At 41.8% G+C, this 23,159-nt stretch overlaps 1 protein-coding gene across 1 annotated transcript in view; it reads left to right on the top strand.

Moving 5' to 3' along the window:
- The window catches only part of SLC17A6 (solute carrier family 17 member 6), a 26,567-nt gene extending 4,387 nt beyond the window's left edge, over window positions 1-22,180 (top strand). Inside the window, exons 4-12 of the mRNA XM_026041108.1 lie at window positions 12,956-13,070; window positions 14,021-14,108; window positions 14,193-14,279; window positions 14,487-14,629; window positions 16,328-16,477; window positions 17,398-17,530; window positions 18,181-18,291; window positions 19,775-19,902; window positions 20,306-22,180. Of these exons, the coding sequence (XP_025896893.1) occupies window positions 12,956-13,070; window positions 14,021-14,108; window positions 14,193-14,279; window positions 14,487-14,629; window positions 16,328-16,477; window positions 17,398-17,530; window positions 18,181-18,291; window positions 19,775-19,902; window positions 20,306-20,638 (1,288 nt within the window). The 3' untranslated portion in view covers window positions 20,639-22,180. The remainder of the gene's footprint in view (window positions 1-12,955; window positions 13,071-14,020; window positions 14,109-14,192; window positions 14,280-14,486; window positions 14,630-16,327; window positions 16,478-17,397; window positions 17,531-18,180; window positions 18,292-19,774; window positions 19,903-20,305) is intronic.
- Window positions 22,181-23,159: the final 979 nt, after the last annotated feature.

The following is a 23,159-nucleotide window of genomic DNA, read 5'->3' as shown; positions in this document are numbered from 1 at the left end:
TTTTTTTTTTTTTCAAAGACTAGATAAAACAAATTCACTTATGTTTTGGGTTTTTTTTTGGTTTCTTTTCTTCGTGCTTTTAAGAAAAGGAAAATCATCAGCGGGAGTTTTCTAATTGACACCGAAATGAATGTAGAATGGTCAAAAGGAAAAAAAAAAGAAAAAAAATAGGAAAAAAAAAGCGCGTTTCTATGAGCTTTACGCCATGAAAGGGAAGTGCAGATGGCGCGGGGACTTAAGGACCCGTTTCTATGGCGTCTGGCACTATTTCAAGCACCCTGGGTGCGATTCTACCTGTTAATTAGATCCGCTGGGTATTCAAGGCACACGAGGCTTTCACACGCGTCCCCAGTGCCCGAGGCTCCTCATTAGGAGGAGTAACGAAGGTCCTAGGGCCACTCTTCCAACCTGCCGTGAACTAAGTGCAGATGGAGGCTAAAAATACGAATAGGGACCTTTAACTCCTCTCAGGAGCGGGCAACATCAAAGGAAGCCCTGGATTGAGATGCTATCCGCTTGCCTGGGAGCGAGTTTCCTCSTATTTGTTTGGAAAAGAAAGGGGAAGAGAGAGGGAGCTCTGGCAAAAACGCCCTCTCTGAGGGCAGCATCCCTAACGGAGAGACTTCCATGAAAAATAATGAGCATTTACCAAGGTAGGGATCCTCTGCACAACTCTTATCATCCTTCCAATTGCAAAGGAAGCCACAACACGACATCTCTTGAACGAGAGTATCCAGTGCCTGATATTTTATGGAGTAATGGCTCAGAAATGCAAGAGGCTATTTCAAATAACAACAAAGTGCCCCAAAAGGGCTCCTTCTGCTTTCTGCCCACATTGAATATTTTTTTTTTTTTTTTGCAACTTTCCACATCCTGGAACACCTTGACATGTCAGGAATCTTCCCCTAGTAAAGACTGCAGGCTTTGACCCAGAGATTTGAGAAATTCAGCCATCATTTGCCCCACCATAACTTTAGCAAAATAATCCCAGTTAATCCAGGTATGAAGTAGTGTAACCATAAAGATCTGCAAGAGAATGGCATGGGAATTCCCAGGAAACCTCAGGGTAGGAATGCACAGCCTGGAGCCTCAGAACCAGATTTTCCCCTCCTTACAATGTTCCCATCATTAGCCTGGATGGATTTTAACTCAGGATTTTTCACAGATTAGTGGTTAGTTGCTGCTGTTGTGGGAGCCTCTGAGACAGCTCCAACACGAGGGGAATGACCATTGAAACCACCGAGTGTCAGCTACCATAGAAGTCAGTGTTGGTCAATGGGCCAGATGTTGCAGCCACAGCTGCTCCCTTCACCTTAATTAATTTTTTTGCCCCCCTAATAAATCTCCTCACATACCTTTGTGGCATCCCTGGTTTTCTCTGCATTTCTGCATGCAGAGGGTGTGAATTTACACAGAAAAACTAACTTCAGGTGCACTCCGCGTATGACAAACAGACTCCAGAAGAGAAGGGCAGGATTCAGGACAATCCATTAGAAATTCAGCCTGGAGCTGGAGATGGAAAATGAGTCATTCCCCAGAAGGGAGGGAGATAAAGATTACAAGGGAAGGATGGCACAAATGCGTCCCAACTGCCAAAGGTGTCAAGGGAAGCGATGAGCAAGGAAGGCTCGCGGGTGTTTTGTGACTCTCATTTGTTATTTAGGGGCAGTTGCTGAGTTTGCTTGATATTAAGATCCAGTCTAGCAGCCAATTACAGAGATGGGGACATAACCTGACCGCACCACTGAGGCACAACGCAGGGCACAAGCTCTTCCCCAAGCACCGTGTTCACAGCAAGCAGGGCTCAGCCTCTGTGTTTTAATCTTGTCCCCGCTTCAAAACACCTACTGCCCATCAAGGATCAGCCACAATGAAACCATGAATCCTCCACTCTCTGCTATTTCTTTTTTCTTTTTTTTTTCTCAATCAAGTCACTCAATGGGGAGCTTTTTACTAGCAAAGAAGCCTCTTGCTAATGTGCTCTCCTAATTGTGAAACTCGGGGTTGCTGCCACACAGTGATTCAGCGCTCGTGCCAGCGGGGAGCTCCCCGTTGCTTCGGAGGGCTGAGATTTATTGGCAGGTGATGAAGAGCAGATGGAGGTTATCAGGGGGTTGCCCTGGGTGGCTTGGTCTCAGCTTGTCTCGGGTTGCTCCGCTGAGAAGTTTCCTCAATGGAGTCTTTTCAGCCCAATGAGAAATGCTTGAGGTAAAAGAGAGATATTTACACTTTCTTTGTATCACTAAGATGAAACAAAATCATGTTTGAAAATCCTGGAGCACATGCAGAACTCTTTCCTCTAGGGAATCAGCAGAAATTGGGTTATAGCACCTTACACAGGCCAACACTTCCAAACACTTTCAACTTCTGCTGCTTCCTATAGCAATAGGGATCGCTCCGTACGCTGCCAGACAACTTCATCTTTCCAAAGACTACGGTTGGGCCTCAGGTGCCAACTCATTTGCARTCAGTGAAGCTTTAAACTYGCGTCSCTTGGGCAGCGTGTGGAAATAGAAGAGGGCTCCCTTTTGCTACRAGGCTGGAGACCTCTTCTCTCATGGGAGGATCTGCTCTGGAGGATGTTGGTTTGAAACCACCCTGCAACCAAGAGCAGGAGGCCGGAGGGGCGCAGGAAGCACCACGTGGAGCCCCACGGGTGGCGTTTATTGCAGCTACACCTTTCCTCGGAGCCAGGTTCTCAATGAACTCCCAGCAGTTAACCTTGCCACCCATTAAGCATCAGAGGACGATAGCTGGGAGTACTGGGGAACGCTCTGGAGAAGGCATCCTGCGCAGGGGCCTCCAAATCTGCAACTAATCCAGGTTTCCTGCTTCCCATATTGGAATTTCCTTGCACTGGCAACACTGGAAGCACCCTCCCTGTAGAGATTTTTATATAATTAACCATGACTTGGATCTTTGAGACTGGTGGGGCATGAATGGACAAGTGGGTTGCAAAGACCCCAAGACACTATAAATATTTTTTTTTTAGCTACAACTAGCTAAACTAGTAGTAATAGCAAAGCTTTTCTATAAAAGAATGATTTAACGATGAGGCAATTTTTGAGAGAGATGAAAAATGCTGGGTGTTCAATGCAACTCATTGCTCTTATTCACATCACAGCAGATTTTCATTGGTGTGACCTGTAATTTTAGAAGGAAGGAACTGTGTGGCAGTCACATTGTTTAAAAGCACTTTTCCCCCTTGAAAATTACAAGGAAACAGGAAAATTCAASTGTAACCCAGCCCAGCCTGTGTTCACATTATTTAATCAGCTGATTGTAGCTCACAATGGCAGTAAATGCCATTTAAGAGCAGGGGAAATGGCATTTGAATGCTTTTAAAGTATAGGTTTCAATATCAGCGCTGCAGTGGCTTGCATTAGGAGATTACCAGGCTGTGGGAACACACTGCAGCTCCTAACACCGCCGTCCCCAGCCCCTTACTCTTCATTTCTGCCCCGGCCACCAAAGGGACTTTGTGTGGGGCTAATCAGGCTTCGTTTCAGCCTGACACGTTTGGAAAGGCGGCCGTCGTTTGCAGCGATTGAAACCTTATTAAAAGAAAAAAACAAAGAAATCCGTGGTTTGAAGGCTGCTCAGCTCTGTCGCACGGAATTGGATTAAATGGAAAGTGATGGCCAAGAGGCTTTAAATGCTTTAAAATGATGCAGGAAATGCAGTATTCTGCTATGAAGTTTAGAAGTGACCTCTTTTGTAGCAGCTTAGCAACTACATCACCAGCAGATTTTGGTGTTCTGACGTTTTGAAAAAAACGTAGCTATATAATCTGGAAATTGGTACATTTTKTTCTTGGCATTGCGCTCCTCCTGGAGAATTTATATATTTTAGCCAAATGACTTGGTGGGGAAGCACGTCAAGCCTCAAGTGTACTATAGCAGCCCCAGGAGATGCTCAGCTCTGCCCCTTGACTATATAGGGACCCTGGAGTATTTGGGCTATAAGCTCAAGTCACCACGTAGCTGTGACAAAATCCCTCCTTTTCCTGGTTTCCACTAATAAAAGAGCATCTCTAACTGGGCTGGCAACACTCATCAAGCTGGTATATTATGAATATTGATTAACTAGTGTTTATGAACCCTTTGGAGAGTTATTTACTATAATGACAGTGCTGAACAGGCCTTTAACAAGATCCAGCGCAATCTTTACATGTTATCAGCCATTCCTAAGTGAGCGCAAATGCTGATAAGCCTGTGGGGGCAAAGAGGYCAAACATGATATATTAAAGACCATTGGCCAACTGGTAAGATGTATAGGAAAAGAAAAAGCAAGAAGCACGTGCCCAGAATATTAGAAAGGATCCTGGGAGGTAACAGTTATAAAATATGCATGTGCCTTCCCTGGGGAAAATGTGCGGGTATAAATGTACTGTGCTTGTGTTAATCCTACAGAAAGTCCTAATAGGAATCAGTAAGGAAAAGCTGGATAAATGGGAAAACCATAAATACTGACAAACAGTATTGGTCACCACTATCTCATCCAGAAAAAGAATATGTTACATTCTTCACCTTGGATGTTAGATTCCTATTCTGAAAGTTTTCTTTTAGCTCTCACAAAAATACATTTTCAAGAGGGGGCAATCACGGGAAAAGGAAGTGCCATAGGGCAGGTGAGGCTAGATAAACCATTTTTTTCCTGTGGCTTTAAAATATATTTGCTAGTTTGCTCGTTTTACACTAGAAAAACAAGGATTTTATTTGAATTAGCAGTTCCTGCTCCCCGTTTGTGCTGCAGCAAAGCYGCGGCTGCCTGCGAGGAGCGGCGCTCCAGCTACCTGCTGTGCTGTCGTGGCCATAGGGGAAGGTGTCGGAACTGCCCTCGTCCGGCCACCTCCTCCCAGGATCTTTTACATATCCTTAGATTTTCACTCGTGCAATACTCCAAAAATGCCGTGAAAGAGACCCCGTGCGTCTATAATGAGACCTTGTCCTATAAGAGGCAAAACCAAACTCTCCTACACAAAGACAGACGAGAATTACACTTTTTAAATTAAAGTAGCCTATATAATTCTGCAGTAATGACATACATTTCTCATTATCTGTCAAATAGCAAATTCTGGCACTGCTCTTGTTAATAGCCATAGCTACAGACGAAACTGCATTTCTGCACAACTCAATTATGTCTCATCTGGGTTGAATTGTTGTCACACGCCGACCTGAATGAAAATATATAAATCAACCCTGCAGTCCGGATCCTTCTCGGCTGTTAAAGCGCCATTCATCTTGTTATTAAGGGCCAAATCCTTGTTTCCAGCAAGTAATCCCATAGGATTACTTCCATGGATAGACGGCGTGATGTTACAGACAAATACAGTGCACTTCGCCTCGGCACGCAGAAGATTTTAATAGAAAGCGTGTCCTTAGCGTCAGAGAAATGGTAAAGCAAATGGGCCTAAATCAGACGTTTTTAGTGACGTTTAATGGCAACAAGAATAATGTAAACGAAGGTGCTGGTTTGGAAATACAAAGTGCAGAGCCAACAAGCCCACTTCCCAATTCCAGCTCCAAACCCTCCAGCTGGTGCTGGGCTCTGCTCCCAGGCACCGGCCCTAGGCACTCCGGCCTCCAGGCCTCTATAGGGCAGGAGAACAGGAGGATTTCTCTCCCCCCCGTGGCCCCCCACGGGTCTCCGAGCCCCCYGTGGCCGCAGGGAGGGGAAACGCGGGCGGGTGGCGGGTGCTGCTGCCCCCTCTGCCATATGGCCCGGGGCCCTTCCCCGTTTCTGTCGCCAATGATGAAGCTGTTGCCACAGTTTAATGATGCGCCGGGGGATTTGGACGGGGCTCTGGCTCGATTGAAAAAAAAAAAAAGAAAAGGGGGCCTCAGATGTGTGACAAAAATTAATAATGTACCCAAGCCCTTATTATACTGGATTAGATGGCGGGAGGTCAGCTTTTACATATTAATGCTTCATGAAGGGCTTATAATAGGATTTAGTTTGCAGGGCAGGCAGACGTGTCCCCTCCTCCCTCGTACACGTTTGAATGAAAATAACCTGTTTTTATCACGTTTTTAAGGAGACGCACAAAGCTGCTGTGTTAAGGCTTCTGCCCACAGATTCCTATCAGAGATGACTGGTTTTAAGCGACCCGCTCTTGGGAAGCACCTTCAACCCATGATTAGTGCCCAGGAATAACTGTGTCTCTCTAGGGTTTCTCCAGTGTCTCTCGACTAGCTGTTTTGCTGAGTTCCCTCTGATATTCRCTGTGTAATCCCAGCTTTGCTGCTGCTATGTGATTGAAAGCAAATTAAAGGCCTGATCCAAAGAACAAAAACAAAAACACACCACTGTGTCCATCAGTGRGGAATGTGTGAAGGAGCAGGGAGGCCTTTTCCGATGGAAACGTCCCCTGAAGAGTGGTCAAGAGGGTGAGCAGGAGATGAGCCTGTGCTGGGGACGGGCAGGAAGGATGGAGCGATGTCACAAAATAGGGAGCTGGGCCCTCCCACACTGAATTCCTTTCCACTTAGCCCACTTGATGGAGCAGAGAGAAACAGAAAAGGTCCCAATAAGAGTAATCAGGACAATTATGAAGCAAAAAGGCAACTACAGCAAGGTAAATATAATCCAAGTGATTCAGGTTAGCAAGGGGTTGAGCAAGTGACACGATAGGTAAATAGTTAATAAACATGAATATGGATCATGTAAATGGTCTGTATGAATGGCTATGTGCAGTTCATAACCAAGGAGGCACCCGCTGATGCCTGGGGAAGCAGCTGGGAAAAACACAAACACCGGTCACAGCCTGTTGCAGGGGCACCATAACCTTCTCGGAAGCCAGCAAGAACATCCATTTGTGCTTACAGAAACTGGAAGCAAGAAAACCTTTACTAATGATATTAAATTTATTGCTTCCAAATGGACCTCATGCAATAGGCTACAGGCTAAAATACAATTTTCTCTACTCCTGAGAAGCTCCTGTATGATACCAGCTGAGGAGCCTCACATCACCAAAAGGGGATGTTGGAGCTGTTTGCTTCGGGGATGGACGTGATCCTCAGGGCACCAAACACAGGGAACTCCATTCCCTCTTATTGAGTATTTTTTTCAGGACTAGCTTTACCAAACAGAGAATATGACCCTACTTGTTCAAATACAACTAACAGGACCAGGATTAGGTCTTAAATGAGGACTTAGTCTTGCATTCCATCTTCCACCGACCTGAATCCTCCAAAATCAGCATCCCTAGAAAATCGTCTCTGTTCTGCACAAAATGACACCAGGCTTGCTTTCAGACCAAGCCTCCAAAGAAACTCACTATTTATCTAGATTATATCATCCAGGTAGGTGTAGGATGTCCAAAACCTTGCTCCCCCTTCTCCACCAGGTCCTCATCCTCCACGGAGCTGTGCTCATAAACTCTACCTGATAACCAGGGGCCCTGTCAGAGGTTAAAAACCAGTCTCTCCTCTGAAAAGACATAAAATATCTCAGTTTCTGACACCAGGCAAGTTGTACCAGGGTTATATCCTCGTTATGTACACACTCCTGTAGCATTATTTTACCAGGCTTTGCCTCCTTCTCAATGTATTTTGATTCCTCACCCCAATACAATGCGGACACTTGACTTCACGCCGCAGAGATGCCCTTCGTGCTGCTTGCCCATCACTACTGCCAGAGCCAGGAATGAATCTGGRGTGAATTTGAGGAGCCTAGATACAATCCTCTGTAAAACCTGAGCTTTACAGCAGGAAACCCTCCAGAGCCACCTGGAGGTAGCGAGTCCAGAGCCGATCCACAAAATATTTTACAGTTAAAAACACAGCGGATTTATTTCTAYCTGTATTATATGTCCCTAAGTCAACAGTTTAGGTCTAATCACAGCCAAAGGCCTGGCTCCCAGCAAGGTAATTTGAGCGAGACGCTCTTGGTTTGAAATGTGATTGAGCAGATTACGTATTGCAGGAGCAAGGCAACCCAAAGCTGATGAGCTGGGGAGAAYGAGGCAGAGCTTTATCTGGGCATAAGTGGAAATAATGAGTTGTAAAAGGAAACCACYGGTTTGAAATTCAAGCCGAAGAGGCAGAGTGATCAAATACATAGGAGGGTGATCAAATACATGGGAAGAGGGGAGGCCAGACGAAGGAGGCCTTGGGTTCAGTTTGTACGCGGTGCTTCCTATAGCTGCGGTTTGTGCTCATTTACCACCAGATGAGGAGGAAAAATAAGTGTGAAAACATTCTCACCAGGGAAGAGTCTTTAAATATTTTCGTTTCCCAAATCCATARTAACGTGTCCATGAGGAGGGCTGAAGAAAGGCACTGACCTGTGAAGGCCTGTGCAAGCAAGTATCCATGGGGTGGTAAAACAACTAACTGAATGGCTAAAAAACATCTAGATGTTTCATTAAAAGGCAGAAGGTAATATTTTAAATAAAATGGTCAGTACTAATTCCTTACTCTCTGAAAATAAAGCCCTTTGTAATGTGATTAGGATTATTGCAAAATCAAGTAATTGTACGGGCCAGAAATGGATGTGGGTTCTACTGCTCAGAGGTTCCTGTTCACAGKCAGAGCAAAACTCCSTAGGATGTTCTGATTTAATTCATCRTAGCAGGGTGAATTTCTTCCTTCCTCTTTTCATTTCCCTAGGAAAATAAAATAATTAAACTTGCTGCTCCAATATATAGGTCTTTTAAGCAAAATGTTGATCGGCCGCTTCTCAAAGGTTAAAACTATTTGGTTAGTCCTGCATGAATTTCCTTTCAAAGTCAGTAAAACCTTGCTTAGATTATCAGAAAGAGTGAACTGAAACCTTCAATGCCAACCTATTTTTTAAGGGAATCCATGAAAAAGACTTAGAAACTTGTTTTGTACTCCTCAGTGACCTACTAGCATTTCCTGTTTTTCATTTATTTGGGATTTTCATTTATTTGGGATTTTTTTCATTTATTTGGGATTTAGCATCATTCATACTTCATTTATAAAGCATACATTCGAGCATCTTAAAACTAAAGAAGTTTTCCTTTGAAATAAATGTCCAAAAATTCTGTTTTGAACATACTGAGGTACTCTTCTGTTGGTTTTTTTTTTAATACAGGGCAAGCTTTTTGGCGTACTATTAGGCTTCTTTTCCATGAAACGTGACCACTTTACTCAAAGAACAAGGAGACATAACTAGTCGTAGCATTTGTCAATCATATTAAAAAAAAAGAAATAGAAATGTATTACTCAACAGAAATATATTGGCTTCTAACAGCTGTCTCCCATACACCTGTGAAAAAGGATTTAGCTTTCTGGAGTCACTACAATGGGAGCAACTGTCTCTCCCATTTCTTGAGGTAAAAGGATGCTGCTGCCATCCTGGACTCCTCGTTTTAATTAATAACTTCTTTGCCTTCAGTTTTTCCCTCAAACATAATAGCCAACTGGATTGAAAAAGATCCATTTCTGCTGCAACTTCATTCCCTTCTAAGTCTCTTTGCTGAACTGTCCTTCCTGAGTCATTTCCTCCCTCTGCTCCCATCCCAAACGCCTCTTAGTCAAATATGATTTTGTTATTAATACTCCTTGTACTACAGAAGGAGTAAGTCACAGCTCGTGACCTTCACTTAATGCCAATGTCAGTAAAACACTGAAGAACAGTGTTAGGTTTTCTCTTTAGGGACCGAGCCTACTGAGTCTACACACAGAGGCAGATGAGCAAAGCAGAATTCTTTGTTTCAAGGCTTCCTCTGCTCATTCCTAGGGCCAGGACTTCTATTTTTTTCCCCCCTCCTTGACATACTATTATTTCTATTTATTCATTTTCTTCCACATAGGGTTATCTTCTTCTGTAGATGGTTATGTTACTTGCTGATTGAGGTCAAAAAGGACTTTTCCCTTAAGTGTAGGGACTGTTGAAGGCACGTCAGGTCATTTTAATTCCCTCTTAGTGTCAGGGTTGAGAATGATGGAAATGCCCTCAGCTTCTCCTGCTTTTGCTTGTGCTATATTCTACCTTTTCTGGAGCTTACCTTCTACCTGCTAAGGCTCTTAAATTTGTCACCTGGCACTAAGAGGCGTTTTAGGCACTTTTGGAGTGTGACCAACATATGTTCCTGCTTTAAACAAAAATTAACCTGCATCCTACGCGGCATTCCTCAGCTGGGTTTCATCTCATCTTGGGAGACTGCACACAGCAAGACTTGGCTCCTTTCACAACAAAATAAGGGCTAAACAAGGGAAATGCACAAAAAGTCAGGCACCGTGATGGCCTCAGGACCTGAGGAGGACACACAGACAGATATATTAAAAATGCAGAGCAGAGAGTGCCAGGAACTGCCAGCCCCACGCAGGCTGAAAGTTCTGGTTTAAATAGATGAACCATGTCTGTCCCCAGAGGAACTGAACCCATTTTTAATTGCAAATGGGATCTGGAAGAAAAATAGGGTTTTAACAGGCATACAGTTTGTCACATTTTTAATCAGATTTATGCAGCTGAATAATTGAGTAAATATTTAAGTGGAGGACAATATTCCTAGAACTACTAAGTTGTGCTTTCTAACCCATGTTTGGGATTATTTCTGTATCTAAGAGGAGCAAACGTGCATATTTTCAGAGGCAAAACAAATTCACAACACCTTGTTAGGAAGATTTTAGCATTTAGAGAGAAAAAATAATGGCAGCAAGTGAAATAAGACCACTAAAGAGAAAGACTTAGGATAAAACTCATAAATCAGTCAGCATTGAGAGATGCAAAGGAAAGGGAGACATATTTACTTGGAAGCGAGAGTTATCCAATAGCAATGCACTAAAATTTTGTACTTTTTCTAATTTCTGTGCAAGAAAAAGGATAAAATTGCCATTTCTGACAAGAAGCATAACTTCGCTTTATTCTTAAGCCCTACCCTTAAACCCATATACCTTTGGAATAAAAATCTTCACATACTGGATTTTGAAAATGTTGGATCCAATAGAACATAGCTCTGAGAAAGAAATGACATACAAGTGATGCACAAGTGACATATAAGTGACACCGTGGAATTATTTCATTGCCTAGTACTTCATGCAACTAAATATTTACTCTTACTTGGGTGTCTAAAAACAGTCAAGGTCTACCTTTTTATGATGTGTGCCTGCAAATATTCTTTAAATTATATTTTCCTTTTTCTTCTCAAAGGGAGAAGCTCAAGCAAACAGCTTCTCTTTGATGAGCAAAAGCTGTTCTGAGAAATACATCTTTCAGCTCTGGCAAAAAGAATTGCATTTCAGCTATAGAGTGGAGAGATGAGTAAAATTCCTTGAAGAAACAATTAATGTATCATAAATAGATTGGTAAATCTCATCCCTACAAGCTGGCGATTTCTAATATCCTCTCCATCTTTGCATAATTTTAACAGGAATCGTGATTGAGGAAGAGCTTCACTGATTCACACTACCTAAAATCTGGTCAACCAAATTGATGCCAATCACAAACTTAAAAATACGGTGTTGCCTAAGACATATAGCTGAATAGCTATTAAGAGACAAAAACCTACAAACTTACAAACATTGCTTTGTTCCCACTCATGAAAAACATGGATTTTATAGTGGAATTTTCATTTGGAAGAGTTATAGCTTTCAGAAATTCAGTTGCTCTTCAGGAATTCACAGAAAGGAACATCTTACTATTAAAAAAAAAATCAAAGCACTTTTAAAGGGCATGGACCTTATCTAGTAGGAGGTGGGGAGCACAGGGAAGCCCAAGGAGGGGAGCAGATGGAAAACTCAGGAAGTGGAGTCTATTTGATTTGCTGGTTAAGGATTTGTACCAGGTGGCAGTTTTAAATGGATAATGTGAAACAGAGATATTGGGGAGGAAGTTTCTTTCGGAAACTAATCCCTGTTTTCTGTCTCTTTAGCCTAAGGTCTGTTTCCCACTAACTTATGGCACGGTACCGATTTCTAAAAAACACAAGCTAAGGTTGAAGGTTTCTGTCAAGTTGGTTCCACATCAGAAATTCTGGTGTCATCCGTCAAGAAGTCACCAAGATTTACCCTAGCGTAACGTAGTTTCATGTAAAGAAAGTGGCCAGGCACTGCTCCCAGGTTCAAGCCTTGTGCAGCTTCCGTGAATGGAAAAGTGAAAAAAATGCTGCCTTGTTTCATCAAAAGGAAAAGTGAAAATAAGATTATTTTGTATTTTTTGGAATAAACTCATTAAGAAAAAATGTATAATAATGCTGAAGAAAAGGCTTCCTCCTGCAAGGGGTAGAAATGTCCTAAATCAAACAGAGAATCTAGGCAAAACATTGGATTTTGGAAAATGAATCACTGTCTCACATATTTCTTTAGACCATCAGATAGGCCTTATTCAGAGCACTCCCCAGGATGCTGTTGAAGACAAACCAAGAAACGCTCAACAAGTAGCCCTCAAAAAGCAGAGAAAAAGAATGATTTCTTTTCTATGAATATGCATCTCCAGATTAATTGACTGGTGTGCCTGAGAAAATATAGTACTTTTTGAAAATATTCCTGCTGTTTTGGCATGTATAAAAGCAGATTTATAAAAGCAGATACTATTTTCTAAGAAGGGAGTGCACATTAGCACTTTCTTACAATTCAAGCACTAATACGACTCTCTTATAYCCAGGCACTTATTCTGTCAGAATATTTGGAGATCGAATTTCTACCTTCTCTAGAGAGTGGAGAATTCAATCAGATTTGAAACTGGCCAACAGATTGGAAAATTAACTAAAGAAAAGAGGGTGTATATGAAAGGATAGTCCAATATAGACCTGGAATGGCCTAAGACTTATTTCCTGAGGAAATAGCACTAAATAGATGGATATGTCCGTGGATGGTCTGGGTCTCATTACACTGCACGGAAGTAGATGCTAATCCAGGCCAGTGATTTGTGTATTCCTACAAAAAGAACATGTGTATAAATATATATATAAATGTGAATATATGTGAAATGAGTCAATTTGACCAGTACTGAAGCTGTTCCCTTCCTTTTCCCCCCACCTTTGCAGAGTGTTTGGTGCTGCTATACTGCTGACGTCCTCYCTCAATATGTTGATACCATCTGCGGCCAGGGTGCACTACGGATGCGTCATCTTCGTGAGGATCTTGCAGGGCCTCGTAGAGGTACGGGCCAAATGGGATAGGAAATGGGATAAAGGGAATGGAATAAAAACTGGTTTTGTGGGCTTTTGCAAACCAACAAACAAAAAAAACACCCTTTAGCTTTTGAGAAAAATTGGGTTTGTAATTTTAAACTGGAATCAAAGCTTAGCAAGGAAAATWAAGCAAAAAATGATTTCTATAGAACCATGCAGATCTCATAATAACTAGGCATAAATTATATAAAAAAATACTCTAGATTTCATATTACATTTTCTAAGGTTTTTCTTTTTTTTTTTTCCTACCTTTAAGATGAAAGCTGCTTTTGAAGGGAGGCAAAAACATAACTGGTTTAAAATTCCAACAATTAACATCTAATTCTCTGCCTTAAGCACTCAGAAAGGTTAAGYAGAAATAGAGATAGTGGAAAACTTCTCCTAGAGCCTTATGTTTTTAAGCGCATCTTGATTCTATTTCGTCATTTTAGAGCAATGGAAAAAAATATTCATATATGCATATASGGATGCATATAAACCGCATATACTGCAGTTTAAATGTTAAGAGGTCATCAAGAGTCAAGATTATTTACTGAGGGCTGAAGAAACGAGACCAGCATCAGGAAGACTCCTGAGGATCTCTGTTTTGATCCTAGCTTTGACCTTGATACCTGTGCGTAACGATTCTTTGTTGCATCCGCACTATTCTTTCTGCAAACACAGGGAAGGAAGGGGGATAACTGTGTTTTTTATCTGTTTCCTAAGGCTTCTTTAAGGATTCAGAACCCATTAATGTTTATATGATGTAAGAATTAAGAAATCAGCTTTATAGCAATGGCTATTGCCGCGCTACGGCAACGCGGGATGTCCTCATGCTTTAGGTCTGCACGCGAGAGCTCCGAAATAGCTGTTTGCACAGAGGTGATGGGCTGCCTCATTAACTAGCATTAACTAACGAGTGTCCCGGCCCTTCCCCAGGGGGTCACCTACCCTGCCTGCCACGGCATCTGGAGCAAGTGGGCCCCTCCGCTGGAGAGGAGCAGGTTGGCGACCACCTCCTTTTGCGGTGAGCAACCTTCCGCCGGCGCCTCCCGCCCGCGGGCCGCGCGGGAACGTCGGGACACCGAGCGCTCCGGCGTCTCCTTTGCAGGTTCCTACGCGGGCGCCGTCATCGCCATGCCGCTGGCAGGGATCCTGGTGCAGTACACGGGCTGGTCGTCGGTCTTCTACGTGTACGGTACGGCCCTCGGCTCCCCTCGCGCCCACGCTGCGTGGCCCCAGGCTGCCCCTTGAGAAACCTGCTGTCGAGGCCTTGGAAGCCAAAAATGCAACCGAGGAAAAAGGAATTTAAATTCAATGAATCACCCACAGCTTTTTGCCTTGTTTGCTGCTTTGGGGTGCATTTCTTTCTTTTCTTTTCAAAGTCTCTCTCTCCGTTCCCAAGGGAGCTTCGGGATAGTCTGGTACATGTTCTGGCTTTTGGTCTCCTACGAGAGCCCCGCGTCGCATCCTACCATCACAGACGAAGAAAGGAGATATATAGAAGAAAGCATTGGAGAGAGTGCCAACCTCCTAGGTGCAATGGAGGTAAGAATATCACACTCCTGCCTACTTCACRTAAGAAACGTAGACCTTGCTTCTACGTAATAAGAATAGAGGTCCCAGGACCTCTAGAGGTTCAGTCACGGCAGGGCTGTGGGAAACTGTTCTCAAGCAAGTGGGAAAATGCCATCAGCTTCTCTATTCTATGAGCTGTCCTTCATGTTCCTTCCACTGCTTCCTCAAGACATGTTCATTGCTTCTACCTCCAGCCCAACGCCTGCTTAGCCAACTAGATCCATTAGGCTGCTGTCAACGCTTCTGTCCCTTGGTGTTACTGAAATTCAAAGGAAATAGGGAAGCGCTGCCTCTTATTTATCCCAGATCCAGCATATTCAATCCTCTCCCTCTGAAAATTAACAGAGTTTSGGTAAATTTGATGGTGTTTCTTCCCCCGAGATCCAGTGCTGTCACTCCACCTACTTTGCAAACAGCCATAGCAGAAGCTCGTGTGTGTTCGTATGGATCATATACACACCGTATACACGCGGGCTGGGAGGAAGGGGCGTGCAGTGGTTTCCTACCATAATATTAAATTCTTTTAGCAACTGAGATAGGGTGGCTGCAAATGAACATGCCACCGTAAAGGGTTTCTGGTCTCTGCGAAGTTGTGAACCAGCAATTGCCTCTGGGAGCGATGGGTGGTCCGGACTGAAACCATGCTAGAAACCAGCCTAATAATCTAATTACCTCTTAACGAAAAGCTGTTATCCAGATTAAATAGGAAACTGGAAGTGCTTAACAGACTCACTTCTTCAGCAGCTCACATTTTCAGGTGTTCCTCAGCTAGCATCTGGGCCGATATTTCATAGTATTCACCAGCATTTACAGTTTCTTACGGCTATAATTGGTTTTGAAAATCTCACACGTAGGAAGATAGCCCAAAAGAAGTAAGCATACTTCTACCACGGACTAGTTGTTTTCTACTTAATATTTTTTGGTGCTTTTTAATTCAACATTGTTGGAAGCAATTAGTTTATATTAATAGTTACTGAAATACTCTTGCAATACTCAGGCTGAAACTCATCGCAAAGTCAGCTTTTCTGGCTGCCTCCTCAATAATTACGTCTCGCTCAATCTCTCTCTTTCCAACGCAATTTAAAAGGTACTGAAAAAAAAGCTATTCCTTGGGTTTCCTTGAGGAAAAGCCAGGATTCAAGGCCTGGGGGACCAAATGCACCCCGAAATATTGTTGAAGCAATTTCCAAATACTCCTGTGGGGCTGGATCGTGCACTTGGCTCAACCCTGGGCTCGAGGAGAGGTGCAGGGACCCAGCAGGATTGTAGCTCTGCCCATCTGTCATCTTTTTCTTTTTTAGTTCACTTGTTATGCAATTCATTTCAGAGAGACAATAAACCCAAGCAAAAATACACTGCCCGACCTGCTTCAGCTGAGACTTGGTAAGCAGAATTACTGAGAGTGCAGCGCTGGAATTAAGATTTAGATGCTAAAATATGTGCTGAAAATAAACCTGGATGAAATCGTGTGCTCAGAGCATAAAATCTGCCTGTTGCCTTAGCTACAGCCCCAGCCTGCTTTAAAGAGACATTTCTTTGGACTGAGCACATCCATGGTTGTACAGCGGAATGGGATTGAGCTGGCAGCACTTGTTAAGCTCAGCATAGAAAAAGAGGATATAGAGGTGATAGTGATCAAAATATTAATCAGATATGCTTAYGTTTCAGAAATACAAGACTCCATGGAGGAAATTTTTTACATCTATGCCAGTCTATGCAATAATTGTTGCAAACTTCTGTCGGAGCTGGACTTTTTACCTGTTACTCATCAGCCAGCCGGCGTACTTTGAGGAAGTGTTCGGGTTTGAAATCAGCAAGGTACATAAAAATGCCATTAAACTTTCATCTCCGAAAAGTAAATGTCAGGTGTGTTTGTGGTCTTGATTGGGAGAAGGAATCTTTACTATGTATCTTTACTATGGATTTACAGGTCTTAAAGCTTATCCCATGAGTTACTTGGAAAGGGAAACAGATAGCAGCCAAATATGAAAGCTAGGGGTGATCCAAATCATCCACGCGGTTGATAGGAACTTTGGATCAGGCCCTAAGGTGAATACGGATAGAGGTGAATATGGACAGATGCAAACAAACCTCAAGGGTAGGCATTAAGCTTTCCCCAAATACAACCTCCCTTCTGCTAAAGTGCCTTTGAAACACCTATATTCTTTTGATGTGGTTCTAGGAGGTACTAAAGTGACCCTAAAAGTTGCTGTGACAATGAGAAGTTTAGTAGCTAAAAGAAAACAGTGGGGGGATATTCTCACAATTAGGTAATAATATTCTGCATTTAAAGGTGGTCTGGGAATACAAGTCCTAGAAGAAATGAAAGAAATGACTTCTGCAAAGAGGATCAGGTTTGGATTTCTTCCAGAAACACCCTCAGCTTCAAAGAGCAGAATTGGTCTAAGCTGGTGCTTTGGTTTTAGGATGTTTTTACACATGTGGTACTGCACTGAAAAAGTTACAAACAATTCAATCAAACCAAAGGCAAAGGGTCATTCCACAAACGATGCCGAGCCACGGGCAACCTCTCAGGGGCCTCAAATGTCTGGGCGTGTTAGTCTTGCTGGGCAAAGCTATGCCCARCACATCACCGACCAACATGAAGACACATATGAGCCAAGATCTGCTCAAAAGGGAGTTTAAGGGGCTGACAGACAGTCATAAAAAACAAACACTTGATCAAATGGGTATTTTTTTTACAATTTCTACCCTGTGCTTTCTAACTCCCCTTTTAGGTGGGTATCTTATCTGCTGTGCCACATTTAGTGATGACAATTATTGTGCCTATCGGGGGACAAATTGCTGACTTTTTAAGAAGCAAACAGATTCTTTCCACCACTACCGTGAGGAAGATCATGAACTGTGGAGGTAAGTTTGCCTGTTTCATCAACAAAGTTCCTTGTATAGATTTATACTTCTTAAGCAAAAACACTTTGCATGGAGTAATTTTTGGGGATTGCAGACGTGGTTATTAAATAAGAGGAAAAAGATGTTCCTACAGCCAGTGTCAATACTTGGGTTCCTCAAAAGGCCCTTAGGAGCTTGAGGAAGCAGATGAGGTTTGTGGGGGCAATATGTTTACCCTTATCTACTTATTACATTTTAGTTACTCCTGTAAACTCCATGGCCCCTAAGAGAGCCCCCCAAACCAACTGTCACTAGATATCCAAGCTATAGGAATCTAAAGCCACACCAGCTGAAACTCAGCTGTGAGGGCCACTTCAAAATGCACAAGCAGGGTAAGGGCATATTCCCACCGGGATCTATGGGAACTACCTGGATAACCTAATCACAACTCTCTATTTCACCCTCAGCCTGACAGGAGGTAACTGTAAGTCAACTTACAAGGAAATGTAAGAATTTATGGGGTTTTATGGACATGAGAACTGCCTGATTTTAATTCACCCTGARGAAATGCCTGTCACTCTGTCCTCTTAAACATGATACCCAAATGCTTGCCGGTTTTAAGAGATGATTAAATCTGATACTCTTTTTTTTTTTTTTAATGATTTCCCAAGGTTTTGGTATGGAAGCAACTCTCCTTCTGGTRGTGGGATATTCTCATAGTAAAGGAGTGGCTATTTCATTCTTAGTGCTTGCTGTAGGCTTTAGTGGATTCGCCATATCTGGTAAGATTATACTGCTATTATTAGTAAACTATTTTGAGTTAAGAGAAGGAATTTCTCATTTGTTTCTTATTTCTTGACAGTAACCTAACCTACAATTCTGAATTTTAAATGATATTGGTGTGAATCATTCCAAATCAAAGGGAAATAGATATATCTTCTGCAGGACATTATTTTTGTTCAAATACTTTTTATTTTCATATTCACTGCAGAAAAATAGGCTTCTTTTTCRATGAGCTGCTAATGTACATCATATATTTCTCTTAAATTAAATGTATAAGACAAATGAACTGATATTTTATATCAATACTTAAATATACACCTATATTTGTTCAGATATAAATCAATAGATTTGCTTAGGCACCCTACCCCTTTTTTATGCTATATATTGGTTGCTCTTTTGTGCAATTTCACTATTATGCAATCATCTGATAACTGGCTTTTTAAATGTATTTTTTATTTTTATTTATTCATTTTTTTAAGTATTTCAAAGTCAGCTATTCCCCCCTCCTGCTGYCAGAGCCTCCCTTTTCCCTTTCCAACACCCAAACCACCTTGCCCTTGCTTCTCTTCCCTGTGTGATCTTAGTATCCTCTTCCACACTTATGGCTCAAAAAACTTCTTTTTTTTTCTTTCTTTTTTTCTATTTCTTTTTTTTTTTTTTTTAGATTTTGTGCCAAACATCTAAACTCTCCTAATCAAATCTGTCCTTAATCCTATGTTCTTATTCTACACCTTACCATGCCTATAGCACTTAAAAAGTGCACTGTACTCTGCTGAAGAGTATAGTATCCTATCACCTTTCCTCATTTATTATCTTCCAGTATAAAAAGATTTGTTGTCTGCTTGCACTTAACTGCTTGCATAGGGCATGATGGGTTCTGCTGCTTCATAGTGCCAGAGTTTTTAAGATTATTTGAATAGTTACTGCATGAATTTGAAGATAAGGTGTCGGAAATACAAAGAAAAAAGTTTTTTTTTTTTTTAATATTAAATCATTCAAATATATAGCAGCTAATAAACAGTGGATGAATCCCTTCCTCCTCCCTTCTCCCATAAAAACAGCAAGTTCCTTCGACTAATCTGTGTGACAAAAAGAAAAATAAGGACAATAAGCAATAAAAAGGGGACAAGCTGGAAGGGGAAGCGACTCTGCATTTCMACCTGCTACTTGCACCTTAAAAAGGTCATCACTGACACTGGGGAAATCTGAACTTTACCTCTGCCTATGTATCTTCGGGGTTCACAACCCTACACAGTCGTCATTGTGATTTAAAAAAAAAGGCATGGGGAAGAAAATATATTCTGCATCATATTATAACATATTTTTTAAAGAATATGAAAACCCAGAGGTACTCTAAGGTTATTTCAGCCATTTTAAGCCTTTTAGATGAAAAGCAATCGGATTAGTCAGCCCCAATACGTCCCAATAAACTTGTCAGGGGAGGGCTCGCRGTATGAACGTTTGCTGACATTTGTATTGCAGGATTCAATGTCAACCACTTAGACATTGCCCCAAGGTACGCCAGCATCTTAATGGGGATTTCTAATGGAGTCGGGACCTTGTCTGGAATGGTTTGCCCTATAATTGTTGGAGCAATGACAAAGAACAAGGTAAACTGCAATACGGCTTTCAAATCTTTCCGTTTAATACGATTAGCATCAAGAAAAAGACCTTCCTACTCAACAGCCTGCCAGAAATTGTGGCTGTATTAAGGTCTAGGGACCTCTAAGTAATAGCACCCAGAACTTGCAAATTTAAAGCACGGTGCACTATATCCTCAGCATATCAAGGCTTTTGTGGGCTAATGAATAGGAAATTGGAGTATAGTGAAGTCGGATTAACACTTGGACAGTGATTTTGCTAAGGACAATGCATACGAGTAACCGAAAACTAGACACTTAAATGTTGTAGACCATGCTGACCATGCGACCTTGCTTTAAACTCCAAGCTCAGCACATTCAGGGCCATCTACACTGTGGTCTGACCTAGGAAATATCTTTTTTTTTTTTACAGACCCGTGAAGAGTGGCAGTACGTCTTCCTCATTGCTGCTTTGGTTCATTACGGAGGCGTGATCTTCTACGGGATATTTGCTTCGGGAGAGAAGCAGCCCTGGGCAGACCCCGAGCAGACGAGCGAGGAGAAATGTGGCTTCATTCACGAGGATGAACTCGATGAAGAGACAGGGGACATTACTCAGAATTACGTTAATTATGGCACGGCCAAGTCCTACGGTGCTACAACCCAGGTCAACGGCGGCTGGCCTAACGGCTGGGAGAAGAAAGAGGAATTTGTACAAGAGGAAGTACGAGACTCATACAACTACAAGGAAGGAGATTACTCCTAACAGACCTAAATATTGGGTATCTTTTGTAGTGTTTGTGATTAAATTCATTGTGGTTGTTTGCACACAGGAATAAAATGTGGTATAAACATGTAAACACATATCAGACAGGAAGGTCTTACTGTAAAAAARACAAAATCCATTCAAGTGCAATCTGTATGAGTTGTGACATGTCATCACATTCATTAGGTTATATTTGTTCTATAAACATTAGAGTTTTAAGGGTTTACTGGTCAAAACTATAGAGGCAACTAGATACTTACAGTATATATGAGCTCAAACTCATAACTAAGGATTAAAGCACAACTAAGCAACTAAGTTGGCACATCTAATACTCTTTTTAGAAAGCCAAATTACTTGATCATTGAAAATGAATGCACTTATATATTTGTTACACTGTATTGAAAGAGATTGTGTTAAATACACATGTTTACTCAGTGCAATGTAGGAATTGTGTGTTTGGCCTCCGACGAGAGCTTTCTTAAAGCAGAAAGGTTGAGTCCTAGGCACTTAGGAGGGACTGATCCAACTGCCTTAGCGGCGATTGGATCGAGCCTAAAAGAACAAATAGGACATATTGTATGTTTATCGTGATTACATGCTGCAGGCTACTCTGTGATGAATAAAAGAATTATTTAGAAGTTTTATATTGAATGTTTGGGCACAAACTCTTATTTCTATTCCTTACAGGATCTTATGAAATCTAGGCATTATCATGTTCTTCCCTGCGTTAACCAAGTAGTATAAAAACAATATGTAATGTTAAGTCTGACTTTTCACGCAGACTGTCAAATCCCTTTGCCAAGAAAAAAGCTTTATTCTTTTCTTTGCAGAATAGTCCAGCTTTGTACTGGTATCTTTAGAAAGAAAGAAAAAATATAACCTAGAAAAAGATATAGTCTTATAGAAAATTCCAAAGAAAAAAAGTTTACTACGAGCACATAGCCCTAAGAAAAGGATGTATTTGTTTTRCAGAATATTTTGAAGCCAATAGACAGAGGAATTTAACCCTTATTCTTCCCTTAATAGCGTTCATATTTTTACACATTGTGCCACAGTTGTATACATAGATATAAGTTTATTGAAGAGACTGTAATTATAGAAAACGTTGATATTTTAGAAATCCCTGAAATAAATTTATTTGTCTTTGGGATTAAACCTAATACTAATGGACACTGAATATGAATAACATAGAAATTCACAATAAACCAAAGTGGCAAAAAACTAGTGTTGGGTTGAAAGAAGCCAACAAGCATCGCGCTTGTCTTGTCAGCAGAACTCAACAGTGACTGCAACATTAGTGTACCAAGCAATAAGTGCAATGCATTATGAAGTGCATAACCTTCTAGTCTATATATTAACCTTCATTTAGCTTGTTGTATATACTTGGGGTTGCTGGGATTAAGCCAAGCCAAACTGAAGTTAGCAACGCCAGACCACTTCTTAATACTCTAAAACGATGACAACAACAATCCATTTCTTAATTCAATCAAATGATTATTATTGTATGTAATAATCCATCCTGGATTCTTGGTCTGTTCATTGTATCGTGCTAGTGATTGGAAACCCTGCTACCGCAATATACAACTTGAGGATCGGTTCTTCTCCTTTTCTTTTTCTTTTTAAAYGCAAATCATACCTTGACCTTAAGAAAAACAAAATATTTTGCTTTGTGCCTCAAAGTGATGTAAAATGTGACCATAGCTTTTGCTCTGTTTAATGAACAAGATGTGGACCGTGTCACTTTCGTTGCTGCAAAGTGTTAATAAAAGGCTCTATTTATCCTTTTGTACAAAAGGCACCCGCTGTTGTTTCCTGTCATTTTTTCTAGGTGCATTTTAACACAGGCAACTGGCATGATACTCACTGTGGACTGAATCCTGCTCTCGAGATGGAGACAACGCTGTGGGTCCCAGCTGGGAGTCACGCAGCCCTGCAAGCACAATTCAGCCCCTATCTTGCTTCTGCAGCCACGTTCCCTAGCTGGGGGATAATGTTACTTCCTGCCCAGCCTCCGATTCCATGGGAATCGGTGAAATTCAATGACTCCTATRTTCAAAATAAGCCTTTTTCTAGCAGAGTTTTCAGAAACTCCAACAGCCCCAGACTGTACCCAGTGTTTCTCACCCAAGCACAAGTTGTCATCAGGTGCCCAGTCCTCACCAGTGTCTTGCTGGGCTGGTATCATGTCCCATGGAAACCCCCGGACCATATGGGAATCTGGGATAAACAGGGGCTCTAAAAGCCCTCTTGCATTTACCAGAGTAAACGGACAGGTCAGAAAATGAAAACTAATTAGCACAGTTGAAATCAATTCTTGCCTTTCCACGTAATTTCACAGGTGCTTTATCTTCGGGATTGTTGCAATAATTTCCTCTCACTAAGCACAGGTAATTCTTTATCTCGTTAGCTCAACACCTTTTAATTATTGTGAACCAAGGAGAGAGACTAATCCTGYCATTAGCCACTGCCCTGTTCAGCCACGCAGGAGCTCAGCTAGCGCCTTGTCTTGGTACAACTGCGG

Source organism: Nothoprocta perdicaria, unplaced genomic scaffold (assembly GCF_003342845.1).
Source record: "Nothoprocta perdicaria isolate Ctin4 unplaced genomic scaffold, notPer1 scaffold_28, whole genome shotgun sequence".
Classification (NCBI taxonomy): Eukaryota; Metazoa; Chordata; class Aves; order Tinamiformes; family Tinamidae; genus Nothoprocta; species Nothoprocta perdicaria.
Note: the sequence above shows the minus strand (reverse complement) of the source record. Positions and strands in the feature narration are given on the sequence as shown.